General features: G+C 43.3%; 1 protein-coding gene across 1 annotated transcript in view; it reads left to right on the plus strand.

Moving 5' to 3' along the window:
* Positions 1–21,253, plus strand: part of plppr4a (phospholipid phosphatase related 4a) — a 33,441-nt gene extending 12,188 nt beyond the window's left edge. Inside the window, exons 3-7 of the mRNA XM_045224852.1 lie at positions 1,250–1,379; positions 1,621–1,819; positions 4,683–4,740; positions 7,211–7,384; positions 18,306–21,253. Of these exons, the coding sequence (XP_045080787.1) occupies positions 1,250–1,379; positions 1,621–1,819; positions 4,683–4,740; positions 7,211–7,384; positions 18,306–19,940 (2,196 nt within the window). The 3' untranslated portion in view covers positions 19,941–21,253. The remainder of the gene's footprint in view (positions 1–1,249; positions 1,380–1,620; positions 1,820–4,682; positions 4,741–7,210; positions 7,385–18,305) is intronic.
* The last annotated feature ends 222 nt before the right edge of the window (positions 21,254–21,475 follow it).

Below are 21,475 nucleotides of genomic sequence, written 5' to 3' on the forward strand. Positions count from 1 at the left end.
ATAATACAAAACCATACTAAAAGCCTTTCAGTATAATGGCTTATGAGTTTGCCTCTAGCAACATGTTCTATGATGGTTAATGCAACTCCTATTGCTCTCCTTGAGTCATTAACTTCATATTGGGTCCCTTGTTTGAGATATACAGTATCATCTATAACATCAATACACTGCAGCAGGAGATATGATTGCCTTGACTATATATCCTGCCTGTTTAATTTGTTCCCACTCACTGATCCTCTAATTATTAAAGGAAATGCAGGCAATGAACTATTAAATGTAATGTGCCTCCTACTGTGCCGAACGCACACGTTACACTATACAGTATAGGTACAGTAGTAATTGCTCCTAGAATAAAACAACAACAACATAGACTGTTAAAGAACAGCAACACAATTTGACAATTAATACTAATTGTTCAGAGAACGCCTGCCTATGTATCTAGTGAAATCTCCCCTGCTGGTTAGATGGTTCAACCCAGAAGTTTAGTGTTTCCACACAGGTCAGTTGTTTCTCCCCCACAGGTGAGATAGCTGTCATGGGGAGTCCAGTTAGTGTAGCTGTCCCACAGGCAGACAGTTAGTGTAGCTGCCCTACAGGCAGACAGTTAGTGTAGCTGTACCACAGGCAGACAGTTAGTGTAGCTGCCCCACAGGCAGACAGTTAGTGTAGCTGTACCACAGGCAGACAGTTAGTGTAGCTGCCCCACAGGCAGACAGTTAGTGTAGCTGCCCCACAGGCAGACAGTTAGTGTAGCTGTACCACAGGCAGACAGTTAGTGTAGCTGCCCCACAGGCAGACAGTTAGTGTAGCTGCCCCACAGGCAGACAGTTAGTGTAGCTGCCCCACAGGCAGACAGTTAGTGTAGCTGCCCCACAGGCAGACAGTTAGTGTAGCTGCCCCACAGGCAGACAGTTAGTGTAGCTGCCCCATTGTCAGGCTGTCAGTGTAGCTGCCTCAGAGGCACGTAGTTGTTTTAGCTGATTCACAAGCAGAAGGCTCAGGTTGTGGAGCAGCCCTGCATTGACTTTAGCGATCTCTCCTTCCCTAACAGCTGCTGCTATCGACAGGCAACTCATAACTGAGATTATGAATAATTTATCTGTCAGTTGGTGTCATTGCCATTTCAATTCCAGTCAATTCAGGAATGGAATTGCACTCCTATTAATAAATTAATTATTTGGTCTAATTATTCAACATACAGGAATTAAACCCTCACTCTGCCTGCCCTTTCTGTCGAATTTCTCCCTAGATAATGATAGGAGAGGGTATCCTGTATTGCTGTCTGTCCAGGAAAAAGAGTGGGGTCAAAACAGAGGCCAATATCAACGCAGCCGGCTGCAATTTCAACTCGTATATACGGCGAGCTGTTCGGTTTGTTGGTAAGTTTTGGTATTTTCTCAATTATGACATTTTGAAAAACACATGGTGTATCTTACCTCTCAAAACGCACACACTCTGTGGGACCTGGCTGTGTAGTGAACACCCACATTTTCTGTATAGTGTTTTGTGTTGTCTTTTGGTGATTAGCTGATTAATATCTCCCTTGCTCTCCCTCTTTCTGTCCCCACCTCTGCGGATTCTCTCTCCCTCTCCCCTCTCTCTCCCCTCTCTCTCTACCAGGGGTCCATGTATTTGGCTTATGCATCACGGCTCTCATCACTGACATCATCCAGCTGTCGACGGGTTACCACGCCCCCTACTTCCTGACAGTGTGTAAACCCAACTACACCACGCTTAACATGACCTGTGACGACAGCTCCTTCATCATAGACGACATCTGTTCTGATGGAGCAGACCCAGCCATCATCAACGCTGGCAGGTCAGAGTGCTGATCTAGGATCATTTTTGACAGGGGGAGATCTGCATTCCTACTCTGAGACGGTTTATGGATACAGGCCCAGTAAACAAGACTGTTCTGAAAATGTGTTTTAAAAATGCATAGAGATTTGAATGATGCATGCCCCATCACCCTCAGGAGTAACTAGATGGTTGGTAGAACATGTGGTTGACCATGGCAGTAAAACTTATGAATGATCTCCACTGTGTCTGTGGAAACAGGTGTAGGGTGAAGTTGCACCTAGACCAGGGGGGGTTATTTTGGGATAAATAAAAATACTCCAGACCTCTTGAATGTCTAAAACTAGATAGAAAGTATGTTGAAATTATAATGGACCTATATAATTTCAAATAACTGCCCTTTTGCTGGCACGCAAATCGCTTTTGACAAACAAATCAGCCTGAATAAAAATCTGTGCGGCCCTCCGCTGAATTTTGAAATCCTGATGTGGCCCCTTGAGGCAAACATTTTTGCCCACCCCTGTCCTAGACACTGATCATGGGTCAGTTTTGCTTTTTCCACACTAATGGTTACGATTAGGACTAGTGGAGGGGAAGCTGATCCTAGATTTTAACGTAGGGGAAACTTCACCTTGGAGCTTGGAAACACAGGCTCTGAAACGGTGCTTTTCAAGTGGCCTGCAAGGTCATCTCTAGTGGGTTACCACAGAGGGTCATTAGCATACCTCTGTAATGTAGTAAAGTTTGAAACAGTATACAGTGCCTTCAGAAAGTATTCATACCCCTTGACTTACTCCACATTTTGTTGTGTTACAGCCTGAATTCAAAATGTGTTCAATTGATTTTTTGTCATACCCATCAACACACAATATCCCATAATGACAAAGTGAAAACATGTTTTTAGAAATTGTTGCTAATTTATTGAAAATGAAATGCAGAAATATCTAATTTACATAAGTATTCACACCCCTGAGTCAATACATGTTAGAATCACCTTTGGCAGCAATTAAAGCTGTGTTGACATACATTAGAATGCTATCCCACTGGGAACAGACGTCAGTTCAACAACTAGTTTTGATTTACATTTGGTTGAGTTGTCAACTAACGTGAATTCAACGTTAAATGTAAAAAAAAAAATCCCATGATTGATGACTTTTTAAAAATCCAATCAGTTCTCCACGTTGATTTAACGTCATCACATTGATATATATATTTTTTGCCACATAAAAAATACTATAGTAGTATACAGAAACTGTAGTATACTGTAGGATACTTTACTACACACTGTAGTATCCCTCGATCATGTGTTTTACTTAGTATAGAATTTTGTATTATACTGTAAAATACTATACTAAACAGTACAGTATTATCCACAAAATAAAATATCTGCAAAAACACTACAGTCCGCAAAAACACTAAAATAATTTAACTATAGTAAATACTACAGTATTTAACCCTACCCATTCCCCTCCCCCATATCCCAATTTGTGCTACCTGTAAATGAGAAACCTACATGCCAAGGATAGACGATATATTGTGTTCCCTACAGGTTATAGAAAAGAGCAGAAGCTATGAACTATCCGATCAGACCTACTGCTTATGAAAAATATTCTCTTTTACTATATCTCCAGTAGGTTTCCTCAAGGAGATAATACAACAAAAACACTTTAGTAAATACTACAGTAATGTCCCCAAAAACACTAGAGTAAATACCACAGTATACTGTATTACAGTCCGCAAAAACACTATAATAAATACTACAGTATACTACAGTCCGCAAAAACACAACAGTAATTTCTATAGTATATACTACATTTTTTTTTCAGTACAGTATTTATACTATAGTAAACTGTAAATACAACAGTAAACCACAGTAAATACTACAGTATTTACTGTAATGTTTTTGCAGACTTTAGTCCTAAAAAAAACTATAGGGAATACTACAGTATGTGGGATGACGTGGAAACAACGTTGATTCAACCAGTTTTTGCCCAGTGGGATATTACAAAATGCTCATTAGCAATGTTAATAATAGCGCTAGCTTGCGGAAAAACACCCAGAGACATTCGTTTGTTAAAGGCACTTAATGTCTCCACCAAGTCACTGGTTTACCCATAATGAATACTGTGTCTGACTCACTGTACAATGTAGCAGTCCTAGCTATGGTCTGCTGGTACCGCAGTGAGAAGAAAGCGAGGAAAACTGAAGATGGCGTTTCTACAACCCACTCAGTTCATCCCCGGTGCACTTACAAAACAGGGAATGTTGTGGCAGACCTGCCTGCACCCACACATAGCCCAGGCAGCCGAGCGTTTCACAGCTATCATTTTCAGCTCTTACCCCGGCTGTCAGTTCCTGTTTACTCATCAATATGCGGAATGTGTGCTGTGTGTTTTCTGTTCTGTCCAGCCTCTCAGGAAGGGAAGTTGGCCTGTGAACATTTGCCCTACCTACGGTATCGATATTAGAAAGTCCCTCAGTTGTCAGACAAAACTCGCTTTTAAGTCCCTTAAGGGTGCTGTTTTTGCATTGTACAAATTATGTAGGGTATGGAATACTCTAGTAGACAAGTGGGTCTGGACCATATACAAATGGTGGCTACAGCACAGTCAGCTTGGCCAACATTTTATTAAAGTAAATAAAGGGCTATTTGTTGACTTTATTCCTTGCTGGCAAGTTAGCTCAGGCTTGGGATATGACAAAAGCCTGCTATGCTTATGTGCTCATAATATGGTCAGTGATTTGAGGGGCAAATAAAACCAACTCACTGCTGTGGCAATGCGATCATAGGTTGTACCCTTTACGGTGGATTTCCTTTTAGAATCTGTCTCACTATCTCTCAAGCAGAAGATTGAAATGACTGTCTCCCTCCCCTGTCGTTCTAGAAAGTCCTTTCCCTCGCAGCATGCCACTCTGGCCGCCTTCGCTGCTGTCTATATCTCTGTAAGTAATCCAGCTACAAACACACACACACACACACACATACTGTAGGCGTACACACGCATGTACGTGCATACAGACACACACACAGATGCATATGCATGCACACACACACATGTACATACACGCCCATGCACACACACACACAGAAACACACACACAGAAGCACACACACACACACACAGAAACACACACACACACACACACAGAAACACATACACACACAGAAAAACACACACACACGCACACATATCTCTCTACTCTCTCTACTGCCTCACAGCAATCTGATATTACTGGTTCTCATCCAAGTGTACTGGATGCTGCTCTACGATGTGTTACTCTACAAATGTTTTCCACCTTCATTTGAGATTATTACTGTATTTCCTGCAGTCAAATGACAAAATCACCTTCTAGAGGCCTCATGGGTGGAATGTTATTAATATTTTTTATTTTTTATTCCGCAAGCTATAAATTTTTTTTAAAAAGAATGCAGAAAATCTGGTGTTTATGTCAAACGGTTTTGTTATATTTCAGTCTCCTGTGATGTGCACTACATGACCAAAAGTATGTGGACACCTGCTTGTCGAACCTCTCATTACAAAATCATGGGCATTAAGATGGAGTTGGTCCCCCCTTTGCTGCCATAACAACCTACACTCTTCTGGGAAGGCTTTCCACTAGATGTTGGAACATTGCTGCGGGGACTTGCTTCCATTCAGCCACAAGAGCATTAGTGAGGTCGGGCACTTATGTTGGGCAATTAGGCCTGGCTCGCAGTCTGTGTTCCAATTCATACTCCCGAGTGGCGCAGTGGTCTAAGGCACTGCATCGCAGTGCTAGCTGTGCCACTAGAGATCCTGGTTCGAGTCCAGGCTCTGTCGCAGCCAGCCGCGACCGGGAGACCAATGGGCGACACACAATTGGTCCAGTGTCGTCCAAGGTAGGGGAGGGTTTGGCCGGCAGGGATGTGGGTTAGTTTCCCACGGGGGGCGGTATGAAAAAATAAATAATTATGCATTCACTAACTGTAAGTCGCTCTGGATAAGAGCGTCTGCTAAATGACTAAAAAAAATAAAATGTAAAAAAAATCCCAAAGGTGTTCGATGGGGTTGAGGTCAGGGTTAGTGAATGTATGCATTCACTAACTGTATGTCGCTCTGGATAAGAGTGTCTGCTAAATGACTCAATGACTAAAAAAAATAACTTTAAAAAATAAAATGTAAAAAAAATCCCAAAGGTGTTCGATGGGGTTGAGGTCAGGACTCTGTGCAGGCCAGTCAAGTTCTTCCACACTGATCTCAACAAACCATTTCTGTATGGACCTCTCTTTGCACACGGGGGCATTGTCATGCTGAAACAGCAAAGGGCCTTCCCCAAACTGTTGCCACAAGGTTGGAAGCACAGAATTGTCTCGAATGTAATTGTATGCTGTAGCGTTAAGATTTCCCTTCACTTGAACTAAGGGGCCTATTTTTTTAATTTTTTAAATTTTTTATTTAACCTTTATTTAACCAGGTAAGCCAGTTGAGAACAAGTTCTCATTTACAACTGCGACCTGGCCAAGATACTGGCCTAGCCCGATCAATGAAAAACAGCCCCAGACCTTATTCCTCCTCCACCAAACTTTACAGTTGGCACAATGCATTGGGGCAGGTAGCGTTCTCCGGCAGAGCCGATGTTGCTCCTAGACGTTTTTTACTTCACAGTAACAACACTTAGAGTTGACAGGGGCAGCTCTAGCAGGGCAGACATTTTACCAACTGACTTGTTGGAAAGGTGGCATCCTATGACAGTGCTACATTGAAAGTCACTGAGCTCTTCAGTGAGGCCATTCTACTGCCAATGTTTGTCTATGGAGATTGCATGGCTGTGTGCTCGCTTTTATACACCATTCAGCAACGGGTGTGGCTGAAATAGCCAAATACACTCATTTGAAGGGGTGTCCACATACTTTTGTATATATTGTGTATATAATGTGTAATATTGGGATGCAAACGCTATATCTGACGCGGTACAGATGTTTTATTTTTTCTAAGCCCATAACCATGTGTGTGAGGTTTATACTTATTTTTCAAAGTAGATTGGTTTAAGACTACCAAGAAACACTCCGTGTGACGCTGATTTAGCCCACTGCAGTAAAAGGTTTTAATGTTCTCCAAAACATGAATCATCCTTGTAATGATTGAATTGGACTGCAGTCGTAATGCAAATCAAGTTTCGAACAAGGGGCTACCTCCATTTGAAGTTAAAAGTCCTTTGTTTATAGTATATTGATTCCAGGCCTCTCTACAAACAAGAACAATTTGTTCAGAGTAGAATCCTTAATTAAACTGGATATACGGTGGCAATATATAACTGTATAGAAGACAGCTGAATTATTAGCTGTATGGCATCCATACTACGAAGTCTTTAGTTAGTTAGTTGGCGACTTCCTACTATGGATGCCGGAGTGTATCGCTCCTCTCTTCTCCAGATGTACTTCAACGCTACGTTGACGGAATCCTCCAAGCTGCTGAAGCCCCTGTTGGTCTTCTCCTTCATCATGGGTGGCATCATCTGTGGGCTCACCCGCATCATCCAGTTCAAGAACCACGCCATCGATGTCTACTGTGGCTTCCTCATCGGAGGAGGGATTGCCGTCTACCTGGTGAGATGCTCTAGTAGAGCTCTAGTAGAGCTACAGATGCCGTATCTTAATTTGATCATGCTGTTGTTGCAGGAATTTATCTGCACAGCAGGAAATGCAAACGTGTAGTCCATTTGAGGTTTAAAAAGGCTTCTAAAGTTTTTAATTTCCCCTTAAAAATGTCAGACTTGATTAGCCCTAACAAAAAATGTATCAACCCCTAAAAAAAAAGGCCTTTAATTATAATCCACTTAATAATTCAAATTTCCTGTTGCTGCAGGATTATTTTCCTTTTGTGAGAAGCTGGATCAAATTAAGTTACGGCATCTGTAGTATATCTCTAGTAAATCTAGTATATCTCTAGTGGATCACTGACCTTCTAGGTCTTGGTCCGGGTACATTAACTGGTGATACACTCTACTTCTGTAGATGTAGGCTGCACTGCCAGTAGCACCTTATCCCCTATAAAGTGGACTACATTTTCTGGGCAAAAGTAGTACACTATATAGGGGATATGGTGCCATTTGGGACACATCCCTGGGCTCTTCAGTCCTGGTCCTGGAGACCGACAGGAGGTGCAGGTTTTTGTTGTTCTAGTCCATGTTGTAACATACCTGGCTGATTCACCTAGTCAATTAAATAACAGGTCAAATTGATAAGTTGAATTAGGTGTGTTAGTACCGGGATGGAACAAAAGCCTGCATACCCGATGGGTCACCAGGACCAGGATTGGAGAGCACTAATCTGAAGATTAATCTCATTGAAACCATTCAAACGAAGGAGCTGATCGTGGACTTCAGGAGACAGCAGAGGGAGCACGCCCCCATCCCCATCCACGGGGCCGCAGTGCAGAAGGTGAAAAGCTTCAAGTTCTTCGGTGTACACTTCACTGACAATCAGAAAGGGTCCACCCACACAGACAGTGTGGTGAATAAAGCACAACAGCAGCTCTTCAACCTCAGGAGGCTGAATAAATTTGTCTTGGCCCCTAAGACCCTTACAAACTTTAACAGATGCACCATTTAGAGCATCCTGTTGGGTTGTATCACTGCCTGGTACGGCAACTGCACTGCCCGCAACTGCACTGCCCGCAACCGCAGGGCTCTCCAGAGGGTGGTGCGGTCTGCCCAACACATCACTGGGGGCACTCTACCTGCCCTTCAGGACATCTACAGCACCCGATGTCACAGGAAGGCCAAAAAGATCATCAAGGACATCAACCACCCGAGCCACTGCCTGTTCACCCCGCTATCATCCAGAAGGCGAGGCAGAACAGGTGCATCAAAGCTGGGACAGAGAGACTGAAAAACAGCTTCTATCTCAAGGCCATTAGACTGTTAAATAGTAATCACTAGCCGGCCTCCACCGAGTACCCTGACATGAACATAGACACTGTCACTAGCCGACTACCACCCGGTTACTCTACCATGCACCTTAGAGACTGCTGCCCAATGTACATAGACATGGAACACTGGTCACTTTAATAATGGAACACTGGTCACTTTAATAATGTTTCCATACTGTTTTACTCATTTAATATGTACAGTGAGGGAAAAAAGTATTTGATCCCCTGCTGATTTTGTACGTTTGCCCACTGACAAATAAATTATTAGTCTATAATTTTAATGGTAGGTTTATTTGAACAGTGAGAGACAGAATAACAACAACAAAATCCAGAAAAATGCATGTCAAAAATGTTATAAATTGATTTGCATTTTAATGAGGGAAATAAGTATTTGACCCCCTCTCAATCAGAAAGATTTCTGGCTCCCAGGTGTCTTTTATACAGGTAACGAGCTGAGATTAGGAGCACACTCTTAAAGGGAGTGCTCCTAATCTTAGTTTGTTACCTGTATAAAAGACACCTGTCCACAGAAGCAATCAATCAATCAGATTCCAAACTCTCCACCATGGCCAAGACCAAAGAGCTCTCCAAGGATGTCAGGGACAAGATTGTAGACCTACACAAGGCTGGAATGGGCTACAAGACCATCGCCAAGCAGCTTGGTGAGAAGGTGACAACAGTTGGTGCGATTTTTCGCAAATGGAAGAAACACAAAAGAACTGTCAATCTCCCTCGGCCTGGGGCTCCATGCAAGATCTCACCTCGTGGAGTTGCAATGATCATGAGAACGGCGAGGAATCAGCCCAGAACTACACGGGAGGATCTTGTCAATGATCTCAAGGCAGCTGGGACCATAGTCACCAAGAAAACAATTGGTAACACACTACGCTGTGAAGGACTGAAATCCTGCAGCGCCCGCAAGGTCCCGCTGCTCAAGAAAGCACATATACAGGCCCGTCTGAAGTTTGCCAATGAATGTCTGAATGATTCAGAGGAGAACTGGGTGAAAGTGTTGTAGTCAGATGAGACCAAAATCGAGCTCTTTGGCATCAACTCAACTCACCGTGTTTGGAGGAGGAGGAATGCTGCCTATGACCCCAAGAACACCATCACCACCGTCAAACATGGAGGTGGAAACATTATGCTTTGGGGGTGTTTTTCTGCTAAGGGGACAGGACAACTTCACAGCATCAAAGGGACGATGGACAGGGCCATGTACCGTCAAATCTTGGGTGAGAACCTCCTTCCCTCAGCCAGGGCATTGAAAATGGGTCGTGGATGGGTATTCCAGCATGACAATGACCCAAAACACACGGCCAAGGCAACAAAGGAGTGGCTCAAGAAGAGGCACATTAAGGTCCTGGAGTGGCCTAGCCAGTCTCCAGACCTTAATCCCATAGAACATTTGTGGAGGGAGCTGAAGGTTCGAGTTGCCAAACATCAGCCTCGAAACCTTAATGACTTGGAGAAGATCTGCAAAGAGGAGTGGGACAAAATTCCTCTTGAGATGTGTGCAAACCTGGTGGCCAACTACAAGAAACGTCTGACCTCTGTGATTGCCAACAAGGGTTTTGCCACCAAGTACTAAGTCATGTTTTGCAGATGGGTCAAATACTTATTTCCCTCATTAAAATGCAAAACAATTTATAACATTTTTGACATGCTTTTTCTGGATTTTCTTTGTTGTTATTCTGTCTCTCACTGTTCAAATAAACCTACCATTAAAATCATATACTGATCATGTCTTTGTCAGTGGGCAAACATACAAAATCAGCAGGGGATCAAATACTTTTTTCCCTCACTGTATATACTGTATTCTTGTCAAGGCCATCCTATTCAACTATTGCGGTATATACAGTTGAAGTCGGAAGTTTACATACACCTTAGCCAAATACATTTAAACTCAGTTCTTCACAATTCCTGACATTTAATCCTAGTAAAAATTCCCTGTCTTAGGTCAGTTAGGATCACCAATTTATTTTAAGAATGTGAAATGTCAGAATAATAGTAGAGAGAATGATTTATTTCAGCTTTTATTTATTTCATCACATTCCCAGTGGGTCAGAAGTTTACATACACTCAATTAGTATTTGGTAGCATTGCCTTTAAATTGTTTAACTTGGGTCAAATGTTTCGGGTAGCCTTCCACAACCTTCCCACAATAAGTTGGGTGAATTTTGGCCCATTCCTCCTGACAGAGCTGGTGTTACTGAGTCAGGTTTGTAGGCCTCCTTGCTCGCACACGCTTTTTCAGTTCTGCCCACACATTTTCTATAGGATTGAGGTCAGGGATTTGTGATGGCCACTCCAATACCTTGACTTTGTTGTCCTTAAGCCATTTTGCCACAACTTTGGAAGTATGCTTGGGGTCATTGTCCATTTGGAAGATCCATTTGCGACCAAGCTTTAACTTCCTGACTGATGTCTTGAGATGTTGCTTCAATATATCCACATAATTTTCCTTCCTCATGATGCCATCTATTTAGGTAAGTACACCAGTCCCTCCTGCAGCAAAGCACCCCCACAGCATGATGTTGTGTTCTTCGGCTTGCAAGCAACCCCCTTTTTCCTCCAAACATAACAATGGTCATTATGGCCAAACAGTTCTATTTTTGTTTAATCAGACCAGAGGACATTTCTCCAAAAAGTACAATCTTTGTCCCCATGTGCAGTTGCAAACCGTAGTCTGGCTTTTTTATGGCGGTTTTGGAGCAGTGGCTTCTTCCTTGCTGAGCAGCCTTTCAGGTTATGTCGATATAGGACTCGTTTTACTGTGGATATAGATACTTTTGTACCTGTTTCCTCCAGCATCTTCACAAGGTCCTTTGCTGTTGTTCTGGGATTGATTTGCACTTTTCGCACCAAAGTACATTCATCTCTAGGAGACTTAACGCATCTCATTCCTGAGTGGTATGACGGCTGCGTGGTCCCATGGTGTTTATACTTGCGTACTATTGTTTGTACAGATGAACGTGGTACCTTCAGGCGTTTGGAAATTGCTCCCAAGGATGAACCAGACTTGTGGAGGTCGACAATAATTTTTCTGAGGTCTTGACTGATTTCTTTTGATTTTCATATGATGTCAAGCAAAGAGGCACTGAGTTTGAAGTTAGGCCTTGAAATACATCCACAGGTACACCTCCAATTTACTCAAATGATGTCAATGAACCTATCAGAAGCTTCTAAAGCCATGACATCATTTTCTGGAATTTACCAAGCTGTTTAAAGGCACAGTCAACTTAGTGTATGTAAACTTGTGACCCACTGGAATTGTGATACAGTGAATTATAAGTGAAATAATCTGTCTGTAAACAATTGTTGTAAAAATTACTTGTGTCATGCACAAAGTAGATGTCCTAACCGACTTGCCAAAACTATAGTTTGTTAACAAGAAATTTGTAGAGTGGTTGAAAAACGTGTATGTAAACTTCCGACTTCAACTGTATACTATTCTATCCTTCGTATTCTACAGATATACTAAATGTTCTATCCACAGACTGTCCAAAATGTCTATACATCCCATCATATATATGTAGTGCATTCGGAAATTATTCAGACCCCTTGACTTTTTCCACATTCTGTTACATTACAGCCTTATTCTAAAATTGACTAATTGTTTTTTCAATCTACACACAATACCCCATAATGACAAAGAAAAAACATTAATTTATTAAAAATTAAAAATACCCTTTACTCAGTGCTTTGTTGGAGCACCTTTGGCAGCGATTGCAGCCTCGAGTCTTCTTGGGTATGACGCTACAAGCTTGGCACACCTGTATTTGGGGAGTTTCTCCCATTCTTCTCTGTAGATCCTCTCAAGCTCTGTCAGGTTGGATGGGGAGCGTTGCTGCACAGCTATTTTCTGGTCTCTCCAGAGATGTTCGATCAGGTTCAAGTCCGGGCTCTGGCTGGGCTACTCAAGGTAATTCAGAGACTTGTCCTGAAGCCACTCCTTCATTGTCTTGGTTGTGTGCTTAGGGTCGTTGTCCTGTATTACTTTGCCCCAGTCTGAGGTCCTGAGTGCTCTGGAGCAGGTTTTCATCAAGGATCTCTGTGTACTTTGCTCTGTTCATCTTTCCTGACTAGTCTCCCAGTCCCTGTCGCTGAAATACATCCCCACAGCATGATGCTGCCACCACCATGCTTCACTGTAGGGATGGTGCCAGATTTCCTCCAGACGTGACACTTGGCATTCAGGCCAAAGAGTTCAATCTTGGTTTCATCAGACCAGAGAATCTTTTTTCTCATGGTCTGAAAGTCCTTTAGGTGCCTTTTGGCGAACTCCAAGTGGGCTGTCATGTGCCTTTTACTGAGGAGTGGCTTCCGTCTGGCCACTCTACCATAAAAGCTTGATTGGTGGAGTGCTGCAGAGATGGTTGTCCTTCTGGAAGGCTCTCCCACCTCCACAGAGGAACTCTGGAGCTCTGTCAGAGTGACCATCGGGTTCTTGGTCACTTCTGACCAATGCCCTTCTCCCCCGATTGCTCAGTTTGGCCGGGTGGCCAGCTCTAGGAAGAGTCTTGGTGGTTCCAAACTTCTTCTATTTAAGAATGATGGAGGCCACTGTGTTCTTGGGGACCTTCATTGCTGCAGAAATGTTTTGGTACCCTTCCCCAGATCTGTGCCTTGACACAATCCTGTCTCGGTGCTCTACGGACAATTCCTTCGACCTCATGGCTTGGTTTTTGCTCTGACATGCGCTGTCAACTGTGGGACCTTATATAGACAGGTGTGTACCTTTGCAAATCATGTCCAATCAATTGAATTTACCACAGGTGGACTCCAATCAAGTTGTACAATCAACTCAAGGATGATCAATGGAAACAGGATCCACCTGAGCTCAGTTTCGAGTCTGATAGCAAAGGGTCTGAATACTTAAGGTATTTATGTTTTTTATTTTTAATAAATTTGCAAACAAATCTAAAAACCTGTTTTCACTTTGTCATTAGTTGGTATTGTGTGTACTGTAGATTGATAATACTTATTCTTTATTTAATCAATTTTAGAATAAGGCTGTAACATAACAATATGTGGAAAAAGTGAAGGGGTCTGAATACTTTCCGAATGCACTGTGTATATACAGTACCAGTCAAAAGTTTGGACACACCTACTGATTCCAGGGTTTTTCTTTATTTTTACTATTTTCTACATTGTAGAATAATAGTGAAGACACCAAAATGATGAAATAACACAAATGGAATCATGTAGTAACCAATAAAGTGTTAAACAAATCAAAATATATTTTGTATTTGAGATTCCTCAAATAGACACTCTTTGCCTTGATGACTATGTAAATGACAGCTTTGCACACTCTTAGCATTCTCTCAACCAGCTTCACCTGGGATTCTTTTCCAACAGTCTTGAAGGAGTTCCCACATATGCTGAGGAATTGTTGGCTGCTTTTCCTTTACTCTGCGGTCCGACTCATCCCAATTAATTGAGTTGAGTTTGGGGGATAGTGGAGGCCAGGTCATCTGATGCAGCACTCCATCACGCTCCTTCTTGGTAAAATAGCCCTTACACAGCCTGGAGGTGTGTTGGGTCATTGTCCTGTTGAAAAACAAATGATAGTCCCACTAAGCCCGAACCAGATGGGATGGTGTATCACTGCAGAATGCTGTTGTAGCCATGCTGGTTAAGTGTGCCTTGAATTCTAAATTTATCACAGACAGTGTCACCAGCAAAGCACCCCCACACCATAACACCTCCTCTTCCATGCTTTGCGGTGGGAAATACAAATGCGGAGATCACATCGCGTTTCACATAGCCACAGCGGTTGGAACCTAAAATCTCCAATTTGGACTCCATACCAAAGGACAAATTTCCCCCGGTCTAATGTCCATTGCTCAAGTTTCTTGGACCAAGCAAGTGTCTTCTTCTTATTGATGTCCTTTAGTAGTGGTTTCTTTGCAGCAATTCGACCATGAAGGCCTGTTTCACACAGTCAGCCCTGTACAGTTGATGTTGAGATGTGTCTGTTACTTGAATCTGTGAAGCATTTATTTTGGGCTGCAATTTCTGAGGCTGGTAACTCTAATGAACTTATCCTCTGCAGCAGAGGTAACTCTGGGTCTTCCATTCCCGTGGCGGTCCTCATGAGAGCCAGTTTCATCATAGCGCTTGATGGTTTTTGCGACTGCACTTGAAGAAACTTTCAAAGTTCTTGACATTTTCCGTATTGGCTGACCTTCATTTCTTAAAGTAATGATGGACTGTTGTTTCTCTTTGCTTATTTGAGCTGTTCTTACCATAATATGGACTTGGTCTTTTACCAAATAGGGCTATCTTCTGTATACCCCCCTTACCTTGTCACAACACAACTGATTGGCTCAAACGCATTAAGAAGGAAAGAAATTCCACAAATTAACTTTTAAGAAGGCACACCTGTTAATTTAAATGCATTCCAGGTGACTATCTCATGAAGCTGGTTGAGAGAATGCCAAGAGTGTCTAAAACTGTCATCAAGGCAAAGGGTGGCTATTTGAAGAATCTCAATTCTGACATATATTTTGATTTGTTTAACGCTTTTTTGGTTACTACATGATTCCATATGTGTTATTTCATAGTTTTGATGTCTTCACTATTATTCTACAATGTAAAAAATTGTAAAAAAATAAACAAAAACCCTTGAATGAGTAGGTGTGTCCAAACTTTTGACTGGTAGTTTAAATATACACTACCAGTCCCCTGTACCTCAGTTGGTAGAGCATGGCGCTTGCAACGCCAGGGTTGTGGGTTCGTTTCCCACGGGGGGCCAGTGTGAAAATGTATGCACTCACTAACTGTAAGTCGCTCTGGATAAGAGCGTCTGCTAAATGACTAAAATGTAAAAATATATATACTGTATATATGCTCCGGACTCCGACATTGCTCGTCCTAATATTATATATTTCTTAATTCCATTCTTGTACTTTTAGATGTGTGTGTATTGTTGTGAATTGTTAGATATTACTGCACTATTGGAGCTAGGAACACAAGCATTTCGCTACACCTGCAATAACATCTCCTGCAATAACATCTGCTAAATTAAATTTTATTTGATTATTCTCTGATATAAGGTTATATAATATTGTCTGTTTGTATATTGATGGATGTAATGAATAGTGGCATGTTTCTCTATCTTGTTTGTTGAGTCCTGTGGCACTTTTGTATAGGGTGTTAGAGAAATTCAATTACCTTTATGAATGAGAACAGGATGCACTAGTTTTGAGCAATATGATTCATGCTATTGTATGAGTGTATCAATGTTTGAACATTATTTAAATACTGTACAAGTAGGCTATACTGTAATGGATATGTGACTAAGTGAAATGTGCATTGAATTAGCTTAATATGCAGAGACATAACATGATTACGATTGTAAAGTACTGTGCATTTGCTGAAATCCATTTCATCAATGTGCTTTAAAATCCACTTTCATCATTGACTGTACTGGATCATAGCAAGTTATAAATAACACACGTACATCCCACACACACACATGACACACTGCCTACACATACCCACACAATATCCTCACATTTAAATTCTTCAATCAGAAGTGCTTGAGGCTATGATTGTGCTACTGGTAACTTACCCCAATAGTAATGCAGTTTAGTTTGGACTGCTACATTCTATCTGACTCAATGACCAAGACATGACCAGTGGCATTACAAATCCACTGTCACAATCATGCAGTCCTCATGTTTGGCTCTTGACTCTTGGTTAGGCTATTTATTTCTTATTGTGTCAGATACTGTATATTCACTGAATAGTGCTTGAAAAAACGTCATAGATTCCTGGAATTTTATACTAATGTCTGTCTAGAGACGCATAAGACCATTTTTGTTATAGGTAGATATAGACATAGTAGGAATAGAAAGGTACAGTTGAAGTCGGAAGTTTACATACACTTAGGTTGGAGTCATTAAAACAAATTTTTCAACCACTCCACACATTTCTTGTTAACAAACTATAGTTTTGGCAAGTCGGTTAGGACATCTACTTTGTGCATGACACAAGTAATTTTTACAACAATTGTTTACAGACAGATTATTTCACTTATAATTCACTTTATCACAATTCCAGTGGGTCTGAAGTTTACATACACTAAGTTGACGGTGCATTTAAACAGCTTGGAAAATTCCAGGAAATGATGTCATGGCTTTAGAAGCTTCTGATAGGCTAATTTACATCATTTGAGTCAATTGGAGGTGTCCCTGTGGATGTATTTCAAGGCCTACCTTCATACTCAGTGCCTCTTTGCTTGACATCATGGGAAAATCAAAAGAAATCAGACAAGACCTCCAAAATTGTAGACCTCCACAAGTCTGGTTCATCCTTGGGAGCAATTTCCAAACGCCTGAAGGTACCACGTTCATCTGTACAAGCAATAGTACGCAAGTATAAACACCATGGGACCACGCAGCTGTCATACCGCTCAGGAAGGAGACGCGTTCTGTCTCCTAGAGATGAACGTACTTTGGTGCGAAAAGTGCAAATCAATCCCAGAACAACTGCAAAGGACCTTGTGAAGATGCTGGAGGAAACAGTTACAAAAGTATCTATATCCACAGTAAAACGAGTCCAGACTACGGTTTGCAACTGCACATGGGGACAAAGATCGTACTTTTTGGCGAAATGTCCTCTGGTCTGATTAAACAAAAATATAACTGTTTGGCCATAATGGCCATCATTATGTTTGGAGGAAAAAGGGGGTCGCTTGCAAGCCGAAGAACACAATCCCAACCGTGAAGCACGAGGGTGGCAGCATCATGCTGTGGGGGTGCTTTGCTGCAGGAGGGACTGGTGCACTTCACAAAAAAGATGGCATCATGAGGAAGGAAAATTATGTGGATATATTGAAGCAACATCTCAAGACATCAGTCAAGAAGTTAAAGCTTGGTCGCAAATGGGTCTTCCAAATGGAAAATGACCCCAAGCATACTTCCAAAGTTGTGGCAAAATGGCTTAAGGACAACAAAGTCAAGGTATTGGAGTGGCCATCACAAAGCCCTGACCTCAATCCTATAGAAAATGTGTGGGCAGAACTGAAAAAGCATGTGCGAGCAAGGAGGCCTACAAATCTGACTCAGTTACACCAGCTCTGTCAGGAGGAATGGGCCAAAATTCACCCAACTTATTGTCGGAAGCTTGTGGAAGGCTACCCAAAACGTTTGACCCAAGTTAAACAATTTAAAGGCAATGCTACCAAATACTAATTGAGTGTATGTAAACTTCTGACCCACTGGGAATGTGATGAAATAAATAAAAGCTGAAATAAATAATTCTCTACTATTATTCTGACATTTCACATTCTTAAAATAAAGTGGTGATCCTAACTGACCAAAGACAGGGAATTTTTACTAGGATTAAATGTCAGGAATTGTGAAGAACTGAGTTTAAATGTATTTGGCTAAGGTGTATGTAAACTTCTGACTTCAACTGTAGGTAGAGGTAGTTCAGGATAGGTCATTAATCCTATAATGAATGCTGTCTTCCCAAAATATACTTATTTTAGACAGTTATAGGTAGATAGATACAGTAGGTAGAGGTAGATATAGGTTATAGATAAGTTGAACCTATAATGAATTCTGTCATGGTGTCTCCTCTTCTCAGGGTCTGTATGCAGTGGGTAACTTCCAGCCCAGTGAGGACACATCCAGACAGCAGTCCCAGCCTCCCCCGCTTCGCGTGCCCCCCAGGAGCAACACTGTGCCCAACGTCAGCCAGAGTGCCGGCCGCCACCTGCAGCCCAACAGCCTCAACAGCATGAACAGCCTAAATAGTGTGAGCACCGCTGACGGCCTCACCGCGGCCCACCCCGAGACCATCCTGACCCGGGTGCCCTCCTGCCGCGAGTCCAGCTCCCTGAATAATCTGAAGAGGGCCAGCGCCGACTTGGAGTGCATCACCCCGCCGAGTCCCATGGGTAAACAGGACAGTCTGGTGACCTTTAACAGTAGCACATTACCCAGGTCACACGGTGGCTCACTACACGAGGAGCACCGCGTCCCGCGCCGCCACGCCAGCATCCACTCCTCCATGGACTCCACGCGCTCCAAGCAGCTGCTGTCTCAGTGGAAGAGCAAGAACGAGAACCGCAAGCTCTCCCTGCAGGTGATGGACAGCGGGGTGGTGGTCGGACGCCACCATTCAACGTCCTCCTCCTCCTCGCCTCAGAGGACCATGGAGCTGAGGTGCAGCTCTGAGCCGTCCGCCATGGGCCTGGAGGCGGAGCTCCGTGCTCAGGGACACATCCCCGCTCAGTACATGAAGCTAGCAGCCAGCACTGTGCCGCTGTCCAACCACCTCCCCCACAACGGTGGCAGCAGCGGCCTGGCTGGGGGGGCCCGCGTCTCCATCCAGTCCCGGCCAGGCTCCTCCCAGCTGGTCCACATCCCAGAGGAGACGCAGGAGCACGTCAACAGCGGCACCTCCAGTAGGGAGGACGAAGATGACGACGACAGGGAGGATAACTATGGCGGCGGTGGGATTCCTGGCGGGGGAGGCTCGGTTCGCTCCAAGTGGCTGAAGGAGGGCGCCCCCTGCAGGACTAACAGTCTAACTAACCAGCCACGCATCATGCAGGTCATCACCATGTCCAAGCAGCAGGGTCTGCTCCAGCACGGCAGCCCCAAGAGCTCTGAGGACGGCAGCGTGGTCAGCTGCACAGGCTCCATCCGTTACAAGGCCCTGACGGACCAGGAGCCCGGCCAGGGCATTGTGAGGGTGGAGGCCCACCCAGAGAACAAGCCTGTGATTAAGCCTCCGGACGGCAGTGGCTCCTGGAGGTGGAAGCCCCAGGAGCAGCGTGGCAGCATCCGCCAGGCCTTCGAGCTCAACGACCTCAACCGCGACTCGGAGAGCTGCGACTCACTCAAGGACGGCTACGGCTCCTTCGATGGCAGGAGAAGCCAAACGGGCACCGACACCGGCAGCGAGCATGGCGGTGGCGGTGGGGCCGCGGGAGGCGGTCACCCCCACGTGCACCACCCTCACTACCACCACCACCACCACCCCCACCAAGGCATCACCACCATCCGTGTGACCCCTGTGGAGGGACTAGGAGGAGGCAGCGAGGCCACCTCTGAGACCCTCTCCATCGCCTCCAGCAGGGAGTCCACCCTGCGGAGAAAAGGCAACATCATCCTGCTCCCGGATAGAGGTCCGAGTCCGGACAACTCCAGGAACTATTTCAAAGGGACCTCCCCCACACCAACCCCCACCCTGGGACTGGCCCATAGAGAGTGAACAGCTGCCCCAGACAGCCGTTACCCTTACCATTCCCCGTTACCGCTCATGTGGTGGCCCTATCTGTCCCCCCATGAGTGGCCTTCCCCCCATGAGTGGCCTTCTACACTGGATCTAGTCTGAAGCCCACAATAGGACCATTGAACACATTCAGCTACGGCTGTATATTATCAAAACCATAATGGATTCAGTGGTGTTAGCTGGGCTGGCTTAACTTGTCCAGTGCCATTCTAAAGGTCATAGTTCATTAGCTAGCTCAGTGTGTCTAGTCCAGGAAGGCCACTCTACGGTATACAGTGTTTCCATTCTGCAAAAATTGGATTTTCTTTTTTTCAGCAGTTTATTGTTAGACCTGGTTTGATAGGACCGGACTAACTTTATTGGTGTGTGTTCTTTGAGAAAATATATTTTAAACAGTGAATAATGAAGTAAGCTTTATGCGCCAGATTATTGAGTGCGAACCCTTTACACCTCTTTGTTTGGCTGAATTCGCTGGTTTTACGCACCAGCCAAGCTTCTGGGAGAGAGCCATGGTTTTACGCACCAGCCAAGCTTCTGGGAGAGCGACATGGTTCTCTTTTGATTCGAAAATGAAACTCTATCACACACAATGGTCCTTTAAGAATGCAGGAGATGCTGGAATAATCGCTACAAAGTCATTTTGCGCACACTTTTCAACCCTTATTTCATTACAGAAACGTTCATCCATTTGACAAGCACAAGTACTAACTCTTTTAATACAATGGCTATAGTGGTTTGAACTTAGAATTTTATACTATTTGTTATCAACCTGCAAGAGCCTTTGATGGCAATGAACCGTGCAAGTTATTTATTAAGTTGATGGACATTATGTTTTGTAGGCCTTTTCCATAGATGTTCTGTGCTCTTTCTCAGCAGCATATAAATATCCTTGTGTAATGTGACCGTGATTGGGTGTTGCACTGCATAGCAACGCTGGAGGGGCTTTTCATAAGATGACTTTCATACATACAGTACCATGACAATTGTGAAAATAAATGTTTATATTTTTTTTGCTATGTACATATTTATAGTTCTCCGATTGATCTGCCAACAATATTCAGATGTCCTCATTGGCTTATTACTAATTATTGATAGTCTATTTTAACAAAGATGTGTTTATTCAATGTTGTTGTTTTTAGAACTTTAGCGGGATATGAATTGGTTTGGCAGGTGATTTATAACAGAGCAATGTTTTAAGAAATCACCAAATATTATCGCTAGGGTTGCAAAATTCCGTTAACTTTCCCCAAATTCCCAGGTTGTCCAGAAATCCTGGTTGAATTCCCTCATGACTCTTCCAACTGGGATTTCTGTAAAACCTGGGAATTTTTGAAAAGTTACCAGAATTTTGCAACCCTAATTATCGCTGTGGACACACCAGTTTGTCCCTGTGCTTTATCCACACATTGTATCCCTCAAACATTATAACATGCTTTTCTTAGTTTACAGGGGCAGCAAATGAAGTATGTTAATAGACAACCAGGGGCAGTGGATACAGAATGTAAGACAATATA

This window comes from Coregonus clupeaformis, chromosome 14 (genome assembly GCF_020615455.1).
Source record: "Coregonus clupeaformis isolate EN_2021a chromosome 14, ASM2061545v1, whole genome shotgun sequence".
NCBI classification, from domain to species: Eukaryota; Metazoa; Chordata; class Actinopteri; order Salmoniformes; family Salmonidae; genus Coregonus; species Coregonus clupeaformis.